The following is an 18,232-nucleotide window of genomic DNA, read 5'->3' as shown; positions in this document are numbered from 1 at the left end:
AAATTGCCAGAAAGAGAAAAAGAAATCTTTAAATTGCCAAAAACATGACCCTCTAGGTCCTCAAGTGCAGCCCTATTCATTCAGAGGGTCACACTTGAGGACCTAGAGGGTCTTGTGACCTTGAGACTGCAGGTTCCCCACTCCTACCCCTATGAAATCACAGGCCATCTCTATCCCCTACTATTGTTATTCCCCTAATCTCATCTTCCTCTCTGGTGTTCAGATAGATCTAGTCCAGGGACTAGATTATTCATATCAGATATTATCACACTATGAGTTTTACACATTTATCCCCAGATGAATAAAATCGCTGCTTTTTGTAAATGACTAAAAGTGTTATGATACATGCTCATCTTGGTCCCTTTGGCTCCATTCTGGCTTTTTCTGAAAAAAGGAATCTCATTCTGCTGAAATCTATAGAAGCACCGATTTCTATAGGCTTACTGAAAGCACCTCCAGCGGACAAGATACATGTACCTCATCCCTATTATTGGCATTATTAGATGGAGGCAGTATGGTGTAGTGGGTAAAGTTAAAGAGAGGTTCAAGTCTTGCATCTGACTTATCTGGCTGTGTGAAACAAGGCATGACACTAAACGCCTCAGTACTCTGGACTCTAAGTCAGCAAACTACAGTTCTTGCTCTAGACAGCCCTATGAGACTAAAGAAGTTGAAGAGAAGGAGATGACCTGCATTGGTGAAGGGAGTTTTTCCATTAGATTATAAACTTCTTGAGGGCAGGGACTGTCTTTTTTTTTTTTTTTTTTTAATCCCTAACATTTAGCACATTGCCTGACACTTAAGAAATGTTTGGTTACTATTTTATTGACCTGGGAGTCTGCTATGCTGACCAGTACAACAAAAGATCCAGTCCATATTGCTCTTACAATGACTTTTACTCTCCAAAGGGAATTCTCAAGTGCTCTTCTAATTGTGTCTGGGTTCATAAGCCAAGTTCACTGTTAGTCATGAGTGGGGTGGACATTTGGATTCAGTGGCCGGTCTGTAAGTCCCTGCAGAAAACTCTCTGGTGGGAATACCTAGCTGAGCCAAGCACCTTTCTGATGTGTGGGAGAAAGCGCTCTCTGAGAGCAACAGGTCTCTGGTTGTATTCCCGAGGCCCTGGCACTGTTCTTTAGGAGGAGGCAGGGAGATTGTCTGAAAGATACAAACCAAGTGTTGAGAGAGATGAGGAGGGAGCATCTGGGTGAGGTGTCTCCACAGGATCTTCCAGCGGGAAAGCAATGAGGAAGGGGTGGGGAGTGATGAATGGTGTGTAAAATGGGCTCCAGCAAGGTGAGGCACATCCTCTTTTGGAAGAAAAGTCAAGCTAGGAGAAAAGCCAATGAGCCTCCGTAGGATTAGAGAGAGGGGAGGTGTCATGGGATCATAGATCTAAAGCTGGAAGAGATCTTAGAGACCATCTTGCTCATTTTACAGATGAGGAGACTGAAGTCCTGAGAAGGGAGGTGACCCAGCCAGGTCACAAGATCATAGATTCAGACATCAGAGGCCTTCTAGTCCAACCCCCTCATTTTACAAATGAGGAAACTGAAGCACATAGAGTGTTGGCGGACTTGCCCAGGGGCACACACAACTAATAAGCATCAGAAATAGGATTGAACAACCCAGGTCTTCTTGACTCCAAGTACAGTGTTTTCTCCACGATACCATACTGCTTTGTTAGATTGTAGGATTCCCAGTATTTTTCCCTAACCTCTTCTCCCTCTTTCTTGCCAAGTCTTTTGGGTCAAGGATTTGGATTTACGACAGATCTGGCAATCAAAGATACTTTGGGTGGTACTCTATAAGTGAACTTTTCTTGGAAGGGTATCATGGAGGTGAGATGCAGATCACAATTCTTCTAGTCCTACCCAAACTGAGTAACCCTTCTCCATGCCCTTTAGTTAGCCAGGAGCTCCACCCAAACTGTTCCTGGCACCCTTGACATTGGATGGATACCACTGAATCACATGCATGGTCTACCTTCTTTTCACTGTCATCCATCAGGAGACAATGTAGTACAGTGAAAAGAGCATCAGTAGTTAGGTGGTGCTATGGATAGAATGTTGGACTAAAGAGTCAGGAAGTCCTGAGTTCAAATCCTATCTCAGACACTTATTAGCTGTGTGGTTGTGGGCAAGTCATTTAACATCTCTGTTCCTCAGTTTCCTCATCTGTAAAATGAGGGATTTTAACTTGATGACTTCAAAGGCCCCTTACAACTCTAAATCTATCATCTGTGATCTATGATCCTAGGACAAAAGTGGACTTAAAATTCTTCCTCAGACACTCAGTAACCCTATGTGATTCTGGGTAAGTCACTTATCTGCCTCACTTTCCTCATTTGTAAAATGGGGATATTAATAACTCCTACTTTACAGGGTTGTTGTGAGGATCAAGTGAGGTAAATAATATGTGATGCGCTCAGCAAAACTTAAAGCACTTTTATTTTTTATCATCATTATCATTAGCTCTGAAATCAGAGGGTTTGGGTTCAAATCCCTCACTTACTACTGCCATGGCATTGAGCAAGTCACTAGTTTTCAATTTTTCAATTTGCGGTTTCAATTTCTTAATCTACAAAATGTCAGCCCATAACACTCTCATACGTGGTCGGAACAAGATTAAAATTTATTTCCTGTCTGGATTTCAGGGCATTGATATATTAAAAAGAGAAATATATAAGCATTTGGGGTTCCCATGAAGATTCTTATGTATTGGTCCTTCTTTCTATTTGGGTTTGACACCCCTGGATCAGATAGCTCTGAGGTACCCTCACCCCCACCCCAGCCGTAGAGCAGTGATCCACGGAAGACATTGCTGATACTGGGGAATTCCCATTCCTTTTTAGTGGTACTAAGAGGGCCAAGACCCAGGGAGGCTTTGCAAACAAAGCTGTTGTTTGCTCTGATTATCAAAAAGAATGGAGAGAAAACTGCAGGTTTCAGGAACTCCCAGGGCGTAAGTTAGTTTGGAACTAAGTTTTCAAAGAGCCCTTGAAACAGCAAAAGTGTTTTTTTTTTTTCCTTTTCTTTTAAAAGAAAAAAACTCAATCCTTTTGAATGGAATTCTTTCTGAAATACATTATCCTCCTTCCCTCTCCTCTTTGGTAGAGGACACTAGGCATTATGGAGACCTCTCTGGACCAGCTCCCTGACCATCAGAGCTGACATTTCTACAGCCCTCAGATCATCTGAACCCTATGAGGCAGGTGCTTTCATTGTCTACACCCTCTCCCCCTCATTTTGGGAATGAGGAAATGGAGCCTCCCAAATAATGAGCTGACTTGCCTGGCATTACACTGTTTGTGAGGGTCTGAGGTGAGATTCAAACTCAAACCTTCCTTGGTTGATGGCTCTGTCCCCTCTGCAGCTCTGCTCTGACGCTGATGGCCTTAAGACATATCAAGTGTGTTGGACCAACGTCCCCTAGTCTGAAATTGACGTCTCCTTTGCATTCATCTCATTCTCCCTATTCTAGGTTTTTAAATTTTACTTTATTTTTAATTCGTGGAATAAAACAAACATTTCCATAACATAGTATGATAAAAAAAAAGATGATTGCACATGAAAGTGCAGATCTACTATGTACAATTTGCTTTTAAATATACAACAGTTATCATGTAAATTTCTTTTTTTTTCCCTTCCCTCCCCCTTGCCCTAGAGATGGCTATTATACATAAATAGTTTTGTAGGGGTGTGAGGGTGTGTGTACACATACATGCATACATACATATCTATATCTATATCTAGTTGTCCTACATTCTTAAAGTTTCAGTGTGTCCGACTATGGCTGATCAGACCAATACGAACTCAGAATGCTCCACCACAGGTCAGCCACAAAAAGTCTATGTGAACATTTGGGGTGGATTCTCTGAATTTGCCCATCTTGCATTTCTTTTGAGCCATTTCAATTCTTCTTTGCTCATAGAGCGGGCACTCCATGGTGGGCAGTCCTGTGCCAGTGTCTCCCATGTCACACAATTCCAAAGTTCTTGAGAGACCTTGAGAGTGTACTAGTATGGCTTCTGACCTCCATGTGATCACTTGCCCTGTGTGAGTTCTCCATAAAATCGTTTTTTAGGCAAGTATACATTTGGCATTCAAACAACATGGTCAGTCCATTGGAGCTGCGCTCTCTGCAGTACAGTTTGAATGCTTGGCATTTTAGCTCGAGTAAGGACCTTGGTATCTGGTACTTTATCCTGCCAGATGATCTTCGAAATTTTCCTAACACAGTTCAGATGGAAATGATTCAGTTTCCTGGCATAGAGGTAGTAGACTGTCCAGGTTTCACAAGTATACCACAAGGTGTTTTATATATATACACATATATGTATATATATATATATACATATATGTGTATACATATACACACATGCTTGTGTGTGTATATATATGTACACAAACATATTTATGTACGATTATTCTATACACGCTTCTATTTATCAGCTGTTACTTTAGAAGCAGATAGTGTTTTTTTTCATACGGTCTTTATAGCTAAGCTCATCTTTCCCTGCATTATGGTGTAAACTAGCTCCTGTCTGGCATACTCCATCTCAGCACCTTGTCCATAGTAGTCCATAAACGTTTGTTCATTTGAATTACAGCGTCCTTAGTCATAGCTAGCAATCCTTGAGGAAGCTTGGTGTGAGGGGTAGAATGTTGGATTGGGGGTCATTCTTTTGTCTTTTTTGAATTCCCAGCGCTTCCTTGGCCCATAGCAGATGCTTTTTTGATTGAGTTTTTTGATTGAGTATTAACCATGAGACCCTAGGCAACTCACAACTTCTCAGGGCCTCAGTTTTTCATCTTCAAAATTAAGGGGATTAGTTTTGACGACACCTTTCGACACTGAATCCTCATCAAAGTTAATGGAGAAAATTGCTAGCAACTTTAGGGTTGTCTTCTGGAGCCTGTCCTTGATTACTGTTTGCCTGTGTTGGAAATTCAACTACGATGTTTTCCCATAATTCCTTGCAGTGGGGGATCAGTGATCCCAAGCAGCCTTCTGATGTCCTTAAAAGTCTCCCCTGACTCCAGAGACAGTGACATGGAACCCCGTAGAGGAGCTCAGCTATGGTGACGAGACTCTGGCATCTGGCTAGCTGGGACATGGGATTGGCAAAAATGTCTCATCTTCTCCACTGGTTTGACAGAACTCGTTAGGGTAAACCATAAAATAATGTGCTCTGATGGTGGCATTGGTGGAAGAGCTCGCCTACTATCTACCCCCTTCTCCTACATGATGGCGCCAGCCTGGGCTCTCTGGGCCAGATCCCAACGTGGTTAGCCACAGGCCTGCCTTCGGCACCACTGGACCCACAGGAGGGAGATGGTTGCTCAGCCTTCCAGGCTCCTCAGCTTCTCTACCTCATTTAGAAACATTGCTGTTTGGCCTCCTAGTAAAAGGCTTGGTTTGTGGGAGATTTGGGGTGTGTGTGGGGGAAATGACACAAAGCCTTCTCCCCAGACATGTGGTGGTCTGTCCCTGAATTCTTCTGTGTGGGAGACTTTGGGCTCCCAGCCTGGGAGGGATGACTTCTGTGAAAAAGCTCAGGCTGGCCCGCAGAAAGTCAGACCACAGAGTTAAGTGTTCTGAATATCAAGCCCCTGCTATAACACCCTCCGTGCCAATCCAGCCTCAGGGTAGAATGAAAGCAAACTTTTATTAAGTTTCTGCTGTGTGCAGAGCACTGTGCTTTGGGATGAGAGTTTCAGGGTTCAGATGAGCCACAGATCTCTGTTCTCATTTTTTTCATCAAATGACTATTGAAGTCACGGAAAGAGTGTTGGATTTGGGAGTTAGAGCTAGGAACTACAGAGATCATTTAGACAAACACCTTCATTTTACAGTTGAGGAAACTGTTCCAGCCACTAATAGGAAAAAAAAATCACAAAATCATAAGCTCAATGATTTTGAGCTAGAATGGACCTAAGAGGTTATTTAGTTCAGTCACTTGATTGTATTGGTCTCTTGGACTCAGCTCTGCAAATTCCTGACTTGGGTTTGGGTCTGAACAGTTCACCTGTTGGCTCACCCCTAATTGGAGTTGTGGAGCAGTGGATTGCTGCTGGGCTTAGCCACTACCAGCTAGGTAGAAAGCTCGGCAGGTTCAGAGTGAAAGAACTGAAGGTTCTCCTTTAGTTTGGAATTCCTGCCCTGTTTATTTTTGGGTCCCTTACTTCTAAACTTGCTCCTTGCTTAGTATATAACCTAAAACCACTCCACATTAGAATGCCACCCCTAGGCACAGGTCTTGTTCAGTCCACCTATCAATGCTCCTGTATTATCCTCTATCTATCGATCTATCTATCTATCTATCGATCTATCTATCATGCCTATGTTCCTGTAACTTCCATGAGGCCAGGGACCTCCTAGTATATATGAGAGACCCCCTCATATGAAAATGAATATAACATATATCATATCAGTCCTACTCTCTTTCAAACTTCTCTCTCTTTCACCTGTCATCACTCATATTTATGAACTCAATGCTGTACCTTTACTTTTCCTCTTCCCTCTTTTACCACTTCACTGTCCAATCCCCTTCTCTCCACTCACATGACTAGTACCCTTGTCCAGACCCTCATCACCTCTCTGCACTATTGCAGTTTTTGTTGAGTTCATCTCCTAGATACCAGCCACTTTCCTCTCCAATTCATTGTCCACAGTGCTGGTAAAAGAATCTTCCAGTCTGAATTGCCACTATCTTACTCAAGAAACCTCAGGGGCTCCCTTTTGCTCCTGGGACAAAAAAAAGAGAACTTCCCAGTTGGGCATTTAAAGTCTCAATCAGCCCCATTTCACCATACTCCCCTTCATACACTCTTAAATTACAACCAACTTGTTCACTTATTCAATGGCCTCTAAGGACACTTGAGTCTGAATTTATGATCCTATGAACATATTGTTCCCCAAACTCAGCATGCCTTCTCACCATCCCTTTGCCTAGGCTGTCCTCCATGTCTAGAGTGTACCCTTTCTTCAGCTCTAACTCTTGGACACATTTGCTTTCTCTAAGGTTTTTCTAAGGTATCACTTCCTGTGGAAAGGCTTGCCTCATTCTCCTAATGTGGTCTAACTCCTCAGTAGAATCCAAGATCCTTAGGGCAGGCCTTCTTGTCTCTGTATCCCCCCATAGCCCAGTACTGCATTTTGTACTGGGGGATAGGGTATGGGCCTGAAAGTTTATTGATTATAGAAAAATCTTTGCAACTGTTAGAGTTGTCTAGGGTACCTGGAGGCTAAATGTCTTGGCTAAGGTGACACAGCCTGTATGTGGCAGTGGCGGGCCTTTGACCTACGTCTTCTTAAAGTTCAACTTTTTATCCACTGTTATACCTACTTCTTATGAAGTAGGCCCTTTAACAAATGCTAGTGGAATTGGATCAGATTCTACAATAAATGCATTATGGGAGATTAGAGAGGGACAGAATTAAGGTCATTGGGGGAAAGGGGGAAGCAGAGGAGGAAAAGCTTCTCATTGGATGTAGCATTTGGGTTAAAGGGGAAGAGTGACAGATCCCCCATTTCATTTTACTGGAGTGTTGCAGTAAGTCCCACCTACCTCCCAACTAACTCCTTTGAATATGACCAAAGATGTAAAGAGAATGCTAGGAGACAGTCACGGAATAACAAGGTCATAGATTTAGGGTAGAAATAACCTCCGAGGTTATTTAGCTCAACATCAGAGAGGGTGGTAACTTTCTGAAGGTCACACAGGCAGGGAGGAGAGGTAAGATTTGATTATAGGTCTTCTTACAATAATTATAGATCTTTTTTCACTTATTTTTAGGATCAGTGGCACTGACAACAATTTGGGGGGGTTTTTTGGTGGGAATGGTAAGACTGATGAACCATAGGATGCTGCATGGTCCAGTGGAAAGAGTGATGACTCTGGGATCAGAAGACCTGAGTTCATGTCTCACCTCCAATGTTTACTATCTGTGTGATAGTAAACAAACAAGTCATTTTATCTCCATAGGACTCAGTTTTTTCATCCTATAAAATTGGGAAGGGGGGGTAGGGAGTTAGACTAGGGTTTTGGTGGTTCCTTCCAAACCCTGAGATTGTTTGCTCTGTCTCAGTGGTACCAGCAAGGTGGTCATGTACTTGGTTGGTAGCTTGGTGACATTTTCTGCTCCAGGGAAATTCTCCAGCTTACTACAGTGGGGTTTGGGGGTGGGACTATACTGCAGAAAGGAAATTTGGTGGTAGAAGGAAGGGTTAGTAGGAATTTCTTTTCATGATCTGATCTGTCCTCAGCTTGGTTTCTACCACCAGGATCCCTTCCTAGCCTTAGGGACTTGGTTGCTACTAGTGAGGGAGCTTAATTTTTAACTCTTCTAGAGCTCAGTTTCCTCATCTGTAAAAAGGAAAGGGAAGGGAGAGAGGGACCTCTGAGGTCTCTCACAGCTCTGGATCTATAGTCCTAGAAGAGTCTGGATTTCACATTAGAATTAGACTTTTCCAAGCTGAAAATAGCTGCCAGCCATAATAGGGATAATGAAGATGTTGATGTTGGCTGAGTGGGATTCCTCTGCCTTCCTGTGGGTGTACAGTCCAATGGAGTGGTATTATATCCCATTAAATAAGACAGCTCAACATGTGAGTGTCTGAGCCTGATCACCCGGCTCCCTAGAGATGTTGAGTCCAGGTGTAACTCTGGGTATCTTACCATCTACTACAGGTGACCAGCCTCCTTTTCATTCACTCAGTCAAAGAATCTCTTTACTCTGTTAGACCTGAGGAAGATACAATGTTTAGATAAGATAAATTGCCTTGCAGAGCCTGGAAGGGGGAATGAGATACAAACAGATAGCTAGAATCTACAATGTCACAGGATAAATGCATTCAGGAGGGAAAGATGAAGCTTTATGGGCAGTCAGAAAAGAGCCATTACCAAGGGGAGGGGGGTCAAGGGGGAGTAGCAAGGGTTTACTTCAAAGCTGTTTCAAAGGAGGAGGAGGAATTCACCAGGTAAAGAGAGGGAAAGGTGATCACTTCAGGCATAGGAATAGCTTTCTTAGTAAGATTGTGGGATGCTGACCAGCAGTCCTGAGTGTGGTCTGCAGACTTGGGAGTTCCCAAAACCCTTTCATGAGGTCTGCAAGGTCAAAGCTATTTTTACAATAATACTAAAATATTTTAAGTTCTAAGATGGTAAATGTCAATAGAGATGATCTACATAAACAAAAAGTTCTTGGGGGAAAGTCCTAAATAATTTTTAAGAGTGTAAAGGGATCCTGAGACCAAAAAGCTTGATAATTGCTGGTATAGTAAACAAAAAAACCCCACAAGATTGAGGGGGTGAATTTAAAGTCTGTCTTCTCTACTTACCTCTTCTTTGTTCAGTCATTTCAGTCATGCCTGACACTTCATGACCCCATTTGGGATTTCTTGGCAAAGATACTGGGGTGGTTTGTCATTGCCTCCCCGAGCTTATTTTACAGATGAGGAAACTGAGACAAACAGCATGAAGTGATTTGCCCAGGGTCACACAGTTAGTAAGTATCTGAAGCTGGATTTGAACTCTGCCAGATGAGTCTTCCTGACTCTATACTTGGTACTCTGTTCATTGTATCACCTAGCTGCCCCTTCTCACTACCTGGGTGACTTTCAGCCAAGTCACTTAATAATAACTAATAATAAATAGCTAATATTTAAAGAGATTTAAAATGCTTTGGCATGTATTATCACATTTGATCGTGGATAAATTCCCCACATCTAACAGATGGTGGCTCATGTCTTGGTCTCCTCAGAAGTAGAAATAAAAAGATACTCTGTATAATATGAATCAGGTATGGGACAGGTATTTATTTCATATACACACAGGAAATAAATGTTAAGAGACACAGCATACATTGACAGGTCGACTTAAAACAGGATTCAGCAGCTTAGCTTATAACTACTATTACATTCTCTTTAACCTCATCAGAACATAAAGCAGTTTACAGGCCTACTAATTAAACAATTTACATCTCATTTCATTTTTGCATTGTCCAAACAACTCCTGATTCAACTCTTCTGTTAAAACAGTCCAGGCTTGGGCTAGTTCTCTTTTTGGCAATCCCCTTGCTGGAAGCTGGCTCCAATGAAGAGTCCTCTGGAGGACCCTCGGACCTCCTGTGTTCATTCACAAGGTATCCTCCAAGCCTAGGCATGTCTGTTCAAGAAAGACACTGAGTCACCTACTCAAGAAAGGAATCACAAAGCAGGAAAGGTAGCAAGGGGATCACGTGAAAGCTCAGCTAATCAAGCTCAGCTAATTTAGTCTGTGCACCATGTGAGAATGGTGTCCAGGTGAGGAGGAAAGAGCACTACCCACCCATCCCCTTTATGGGTGTATGGAGAATCAGATTGTACCATCTGCCCTATATTAGAGTCAAAGGAAGAGCCTGAGCTAGAAGCTATCCCTCTTTTTGAAAGAGCCACTGAACCATTACCTTCTCCAGCTAAGCTACTGCTGTTAGACTGTGTCACCCTTTGAAAGAACTCACAGTCTTAAGATCTGAGCCACCACATGGCCAGGGGTCACCATCTTATTTGATTCACACAAGCGCTTACCCAGTGCACGGTGAGCCAGAACCAGGAAGGGCAACTCTGAATATATCCCATGAGATGGCCCTCATTACATTTTTTCCCCAAGTAAAATGTTTGCTGTCTTCAGCAAATCAGCAAGAATGCATTTGGTGTATTTGTTCATCAGATTACAAGCTCCCTGAGGGTGGAAACTTTTTCTTTTAATCAGTTTTATTCCCAGTATTCTGCACTGTGCCTGACACATAGTAGGTGCTTAATAAATATCCATTGGGTTGAATATCTCCAATCCCAGGGTCCTGGGAAGGCTCAAGCATTTTGCTTTTGAGCGCCAGGGTCTTGTACTAATGAGTTTCATACAATCCATATGGCACAGTTCTTGAGCTGCCCTCCCTCCCCCCCAAAATTTATAGTCTTCAGGGAGAAACTAAACCTACCACAGCTGGTGGGTCTTAGAGCCCATAATCACCTTCAGGTCTCAGAGTGAGTTTAAATAGCAATTGTTTCTGTTCTGGCCAGAAACTCTGAGGGTCATCCCCTCTCAGCTTGATTCTTTTATGAAAGCAAATTAGGTCATCTTTTGCCTCAGTTCTTACCTAGCCTTTAACTATTGAATGGGCTTTGCCTCAGACAAACGGAGACCTGGGAAAGACCTTAGCTTAAAAAGACCAGGGTCTCCCAGTGCATCAAGACCATTGCCAGTTGCCCTGACCTATGTATTGTCACTGGACTCCAGTGACTCTGGAGGAGAGAACGAGGCTGATGACTTTGCACAGCCCTCACTTAAATTCAGTTCACTCGCAAGTCAAGCTATCACCCTGCTGGTATCATTGGTCCTTTTCTAGAATGAAGCATAAACACTATCACCTTCAAATACAAAGTTATGCAAATTCAACAAACAGTGTTTTATAAATCTTATCAGAAGCCACTGCTTGCTTAGTACTTAAAAAGGCTTCTCAAAACCCAAGAAAATAGAGAAAAAATTGAAAATTAGAATAGGGCAATGAAAGAGAAAAAGAGAAAAGAAAATGGGGGAAAAACACATTTTTCCTTAAAGAGAGAAAAATGCTAGTTCTGAGTTCCCAGAATATATAGGATTCTCTCCACTACTGTATCTTCAGGTGAGAAATCAAACTGTCATGGGTCAAAATTCTTCCAAGATTCTGTTCAGAACACAGAGGGATCTGACTAAAAGTCCGAACAAAATTTCTAAGTGTTCACAGGGCACACCAAAATTTTTCCAAGGATGATTGTGTACATGGGGTTATCCTCTTGGAGACCAAGATGAAAAAAAATCTCTGGGTCTTGGCATATCTAGGGCATCCAGTTTCCCCAATGACTCCCTGCCAGCATGTAGGACCATCCAAATACATTGTCCATCTTACCTGACAATGGGACAAGCTGGCTCAGTTCTCAAAGAACTCAAAGCCTATGGAACCCCAAATGCATGTGGGGTCCCAAAGGAATAATCCTTTGAGGTCAATCTTTCAAAGCTTTGCTGAAGCTCCTTTCACATTTCGTATTGCAGGGGTATGGGACATTTCATCAGCTACTGTCTCTTCTTGAGAGGCTTTTCTCCATTCTGGGCCAACAAACCACAGACTTAATTGGGTTCAGTCCTGGGGGACCTTCTCCCACAATGGAGAATGAACCTAGGCTGCTCATTATACCCAACACTGATGCCCAAGAATGATTTAGTTATACTTTAGGCTTGGACTCATGCTTGTGGGCTCCCCTCACCATAGTATGTGAGTCACACGTGGGACAGGCATTTATTTCCAGCACAAAAATGTTAATGGACATGAGAATTACAGCTGCATTAATGGAACAATTTGAGAAGAATATTCAGTAACTTAACTACTATTATACTGTCTCTGGAGGTTGATACTTGAACCTCATCAGAAGATAAGGACCTTAGTATCCTCCTTTGTCCAAGAATGGGGTTGGATTAAATTGTCTCTAAGTTTCCTTTGGGATAAAATTCCATGATTCTCCATCCATTACTTTTTTGTTTTGGAGGTAATTGGGGTTAAATGACTTGCCCATAAGACTAGTAAGTGTCTGAGGTCACATTTGAACTCAGGTCCTCTTGATTCTGGGGCTGATGCTCCAACCACTGTGCCACCTAGCTACGCCTCCCCATCCATTACAATGTAAGTTTCTTAAGTGTATCTCCAGCACTTAGTACATTGCCTGGAACACAGTAGGCATCTATAAATGCGTGTGGTTAGATTGATGGATTCTTTGATTTCTGCCCCATCATGGAGGCTTGGTGGTGGACTGCTGAGAGATCATCAAATTGGAGCTAGGAGGGGATCTCATCCAACACCGTAAATTTTCAGGTGAGGAAACTGAGGCCCAGAAAGAAATATTCCTTGAGTGCATGTGTTCATGGAATCACAAGTTTTGAGTTGGAAGAAGCCTTAGAGGTCATTTGGTCCAGCTTCCCTCATTTTGCAGTTGAGAAAACTGAGTCTCAGAAGAGGGAAATCGTTTGCCCAAAATATCAGAACTGAGATTTGAACCCAGGTCCTAAATCTCTAAATCGCCAGTGGTTTCTTCATTGTCCCATACGTCCTCTAACAAAGTCTTATTAAGATTTCTGGGCAGAGTGGGGGCTGAAAAAGGAGAACATCCCATTCTTACTTCTGCTAAATCCATTCTTTTTGGGGTTTGGCAGCTTTGGGGGCCCTCTAGCAATGTGCCCTGCCTCCCCTCTGTCTCAGTAATCCATCATTCCTTCAGAAGCTGCTGAGGACATGTCTCGAGTAGCTTTCACCATGAATTTGGCTTTTTCCTTTTGCCTCCTTTCCTTTCCTTATGTGCTTTCTTGGGTTTTTCTTTGCTTAGGGGAGGAGGCACAGAGGAATTCATCTACTGGAAAAAGAGGTGATAGATTTCAGATGGGAGGGGCAGGAAATGCAGATGCATTCCAAAGGGTTAGGTGCCTTGGCTCAGTTCTTTGATAAGGCTAGACATGCACTGCTTTTACTCCCAGAGATCTCTATTCCCTGCTTCTCTAGAGTTTCCTTCTTCCACTTCCCTCTCTTCCCTCCCTTCTCCCTCAGACTGATTAGGTTGCCAATTTATCCAGACTTTTATATTCATCTTTAGAAATTTCCCTCCAGGAGAAAAAAAGGATCTCCTTCAGGGCAGGATTGGTTTTTCTTGGCATAGTGGGTTGGCATTGGATTGGGCATCAGGAAAACCCTGGGTTTGAAATCTGCCTCAGAAATTTAATAGATGTGTGACTGGGGAGTATGGAATATTCAGAAGGACTAGCTCCTCTGGTGTTAGGGCCTGCTGAGCACTTTTCAGGGCTTCTCATCCACCTTTAGTGTCCATCTTCATCCAACTCTCACCCGAGACTCCATGAAGGTGGAACGTGAGCAGTGGTCACACCTTGGTAAAACCATCTTAGCAGATGGGCTGAAACCAAGCCCATTGATAACTTAGGAAGATTCTACCCCCAAACATGTAAAGACTTTTCTTTGCAGAAATGGTCAGATGAAAACAGTCTGTTCCAATGGCCATGAAGGTGGCTGAATCAGACAGTGTGGAGTGCTAAGAGCTTGCTCAGATGTCAAAGATGCCAAGGTCACTGCATTATAGGCTATTATCCATCCTGATTTTTGTCTTGCCGCTGGACTTCATTGATTTTGGAAGAGAGAGTGAGACTGACAACTTTGTGCAACTCTGCCTCACTTCAATCCAATTCACATGCGGAAGTCAACATCAACCTGTGGTGTCATTGATTCTCTTCTGTGTGTGTGTTTGTCCTTCATTGCTGAAGAAGACCATGCCATCAGAGAAGTAATGACATGACTTGCCCTTGACTTTGTTTTGAGTGAGGGAGGGCTGTGCCGGTCACCAGCCTCACTTCTCCTCCAGAGCCATCTGAATCCAGTGACCAGATATTCATCAGGATGACTGGAGATGACCCAGGATTAGGCAGTTGGGGTGAAGTGACTTGCCCAAGGTCACACAGCTAGTGAGTGTCAAATGCCTGAGGTGAGATTTGAACCCAGGTCCTCCTGACTCCTGCACTGGTGTTCTATCCACTGCACCACCTATCTGCCCTCATTGATCCTCTTCTATAATGAAGAACAAACAATAACAAAGACTCATCTCCTATTGGCTTTCCTTCAAGTCCCAATTAAAATGCCATCTTGAGTAAGAAATCTTTCCCAATCCCCAATAATGCCATCACCTTATTGACTGTCTGACTCACTGCCTTCTCCCGTTGGTTCTTATCCTGTCTAGATCCTGTACACACGTAATTATTTGTGTGTTGTCTCCTCATTGGACTGTGAGTTCCTTGAGGGTGGGGACTGTCTTTTGCCTTCTTTGTATCCTTATCCTTTTAACACAGTGCCTGGCACATGATAAGTGTGAGCACCCGTAAATAATAATAAATTATGTTATTATATAATAAACGAAGTAATAATCTATAAATGTGTATCAGCTGACAGCGAATGAACATTAGAACCAGAATTCAAGCTTTAGTCCTCCAGTAATCTTCCTTTTCCACTGTGTGGTCCCAGTGTGAATCCCTATTACTGGAATCATCATCTAGTATCCCTAGATCTATGGCAGTTAATATTTCTCAACTTTCCAGCTTGGTGGCCAACGGGCAGCTGCTCAAGGACTAGAGTTGCATTAACCTGCCAACACCCTGGCATGCTTTTTTTCCTTTTCTTGTTTCTTCCTCTTAAGGTGTGTGTGTGTGTGTGTGTGTGTGTGTGTGTGTGTGTGTGTGTGTGTGTGTGTCTGTGTTTAAACAACTCATTTTTCTACACTCCATCTCCCCTTGTCCCTAGCAGCATTCTCTGAAAGCCTCCTTAATACTTCTAGAATCAGTATGACTGTTCCCTGTAAGGATGAGATGGGTTTGGTTTATCCTTTTTATATTGGGAAGTCACTGAGGTACCATGGACTGGATTTGGAGCAACAGGACCTGGGGTTGAATCCCAGCCGTTTGGGACCTTGGAAAAGTCACCTGACTTCTTGGACCTCCACCCACCTCTCTATGATGATAAGTTACACAGCTGTTGACCACTGGCATTGCTAGAGGGAGTTTCATCACCTGAAAGTTCACTATAGCAACGAAACCACTGGTTCAACCACTGTAGCCAACCATATTATTTTAGTAAGCTATTTGTATTTATTTCAATGTATATATTTGTTTTATTTTAAAATATTTGTTTTTTTATGATCTAATGAGCATATGATCGTAGATACCACCTCTCATTTTATAGGTAAGGAAATTGAAGCCCATAAGTTAAATGACTGCCAATTTTAAGAGATAGGGGCAAGATTTGAATGCAGGACCTCTAATTTCAGAGTTAGTACTTTTTTCCATTTCCACTGAAATCTATTTTATAACCTTTTTGTAATTTGTAGTACAGCTTGAGCAGCTATGTGGCACATTGGATAGAGTGCTGGACTTGGAGTCAGGCCTGGAGTTCAAATCTGGTCTACTAAGTAGCTGTGTGACCCTGGGCAAGTCACTTCACTCTGTTTGCCTCAGTTTCCTCATCTGTAAAATGAGCTGGAGAAGGAAATGACAATCCATTCTAATATCTCTGTCCAGATAAACCCAAATGGGGTCATGGAGAGCCAGACATGACTAAGAAAAAAACAAAACCAAACAAAAACAACTCAACAATAAATGTATATGTGCATGCACATGTAAGTGTGTTGTGTTACATAATACATACATACATACATACATACATATATATATATGTGTGTATAGCGAGGTGACCATGAGCAAGTCATTTCACTTCCTTTAGACTTAAATTTGTAAAATAAGCATGCTTCATTTAATATTTATATAGGTATGCACATGTGTGTACTTATACTACATGTTGCAGCAGCCCATTGGTGCAGTGATCCCACCTGGGGTTTTCTTGGCAAAGACACTGGAGTTGTTGGTTTTTTCCTTCTTCATCTCATTTTATAGATGAGGAAACCGAGGCAAACAGGGTTAAGTGACTTGTTCAGGGTCACATCGATAGTAAGTGTCTGGGGTTGGATTTATATTTAGATCTTCCCTACTCAGAGGTCAAGCTTTCCTTCCTGATAGGATCTAGATGGCTTTACAAAAAGGCATGAGGGAATATAATGCACTATGCCTTTCCACGAGGTGGGAAGAGGCAGGTGAAGGTAATCCTACCCCTGATTGTCCCCAAAGAACCCAGTCCTGCACTCTACCTACTGCCATTCTGACATCACCTAGCCCCCAGCTCCATATCTAATTTGTTCCTATTTATTTCTGTGTTGATTTCCCCACTGGAACATAATCTCTTTATGGTATGGTATTTTTTTCTTTCTATCACAAAGCCTGGTACATGATTGGTGTTTAATAAATGCTTGTTGATGGACTTGGCTTTGCATCTACCAGTACATTAATCTGATGATATTATATATTACAGATCAAAGATTACAGGACTGTAGAATTAAAGTGGGAAGGGCCCACAGAGGCTGTCTAGTCTGAGCCCTTAATTTTACAGAAGAGAAAACAGAGGCCCAGAGACTTGAAATAATTTATCTAAGGTCCCACAGGCTATAAGTGGCAGAGGTGGGATTTGAATCCAGGTCCTTTGGCTCCAAATCCCTCACATGAAGCCTTTACTCATCTGTGAAATAGGGATAATAATCCCTGAATTACCCACCTCAAGGGGTTGTCATGAGGTTCAAGCAAGATGCAAAGAACTTGGCCAACTCTAAGGAACTATAAAAATGTCAGTTATTATGAATATTAAAGGATGAGTAAGATTTGGGTGGGGATGTAACATACAAGGCAGGATCAGGCACGGTAGAGAGCGGGGATGCCCAGGAAGGAGACTGGCACAGGGAGGGATGGGGAAAGGTGGGTATTGCTGCCCTCCTGGGACATTGACCTGGGTTGCTCATGAGAGTGGTGCCAGGGCATGGGGGGGAGTTCATCTCCTTTAATTCTGCCTTGCAACTCATCCTCCATTCTTCTCTCCTCCATTTCTTTTCAGACACTGATGAGTGCCAGGTTCACAACGGTGGCTGCCAGCACAGATGTGTGAATACTGCAGGCTCTTACTACTGCGAATGCCAGACTGGCTTCAGACTCCATACTGATGGCAGGACCTGTATCGGTGAGCAGATGGCACCTCCTTCCCCTCATCTCCATCCCTTCCCCCCCATATGGCTGAGCCACCCTGCAGGCCTCCGGGGAACTGGGCTCAGGTCCCAAAGCAGGTTTCCTTCCCAGGCCCTGTGCCAAGGCCCTCATCCACATGTGGAGAGGGCTGTTGTGGATAATGGGTGCCTGTGGGACTGACAAGCCTCCCTCCCATTGCCATCCACCTCTCTGACACACCATGGGGAGAGGACGAGCCTGACCTTGTGTTCTTTGGGTCTGAAGGAAAGGGATCAGAGATTGATTGGCTTCTTGGATAGCCCTTTACTTAAATGAATTAGGGATGTTTTCCTATACCAGAAACATATTCTTAATACAGGTTAGAAGTATAGAATCTCCAGGAATCTGGAGCTCTGTGGAACTGGGAAGTCAACAACCATACCAGGTTCCTCTGGTCCTCTGGGTCTGACCCCATGCATTTGTGGCTGAGTCAAGTCTACTGAGACGGAGATCCCTCCACGCTAAAGAATCATGAAAGACCCCATTACCTGTATGACCTTGGCAAGTCAC

The 18,232-nt window shown here is 43.0% G+C and overlaps 1 protein-coding gene across 4 annotated transcripts in view; it reads left to right on the top strand.

Annotated features, from left to right (window-relative positions):
- Positions 1-18,232, top strand: part of MEGF6 (multiple EGF like domains 6) — a 360,321-nt gene that overhangs the window by 247,907 nt on the left and 94,182 nt on the right. For all 4 annotated transcript variants that reach the window (XM_072608634.1, XM_072608633.1, XM_072608635.1 and 1 more), the window contains one exon: positions 17,556-17,678. In XM_072608634.1, coding sequence (XP_072464735.1) covers positions 17,556-17,678 — 123 coding nt within the window. The remainder of the gene's footprint in view (positions 1-17,555; positions 17,679-18,232) is intronic.

This window comes from Notamacropus eugenii, chromosome 5 (genome assembly GCF_028372415.1).
Source record: "Notamacropus eugenii isolate mMacEug1 chromosome 5, mMacEug1.pri_v2, whole genome shotgun sequence".
Lineage (NCBI taxonomy): Eukaryota > Metazoa > Chordata > Mammalia > Diprotodontia > Macropodidae > Notamacropus > Notamacropus eugenii.
The sequence above is the reverse complement of the archived record's forward strand: the minus strand, read 5'-3'. Positions and strand labels throughout refer to the sequence as shown.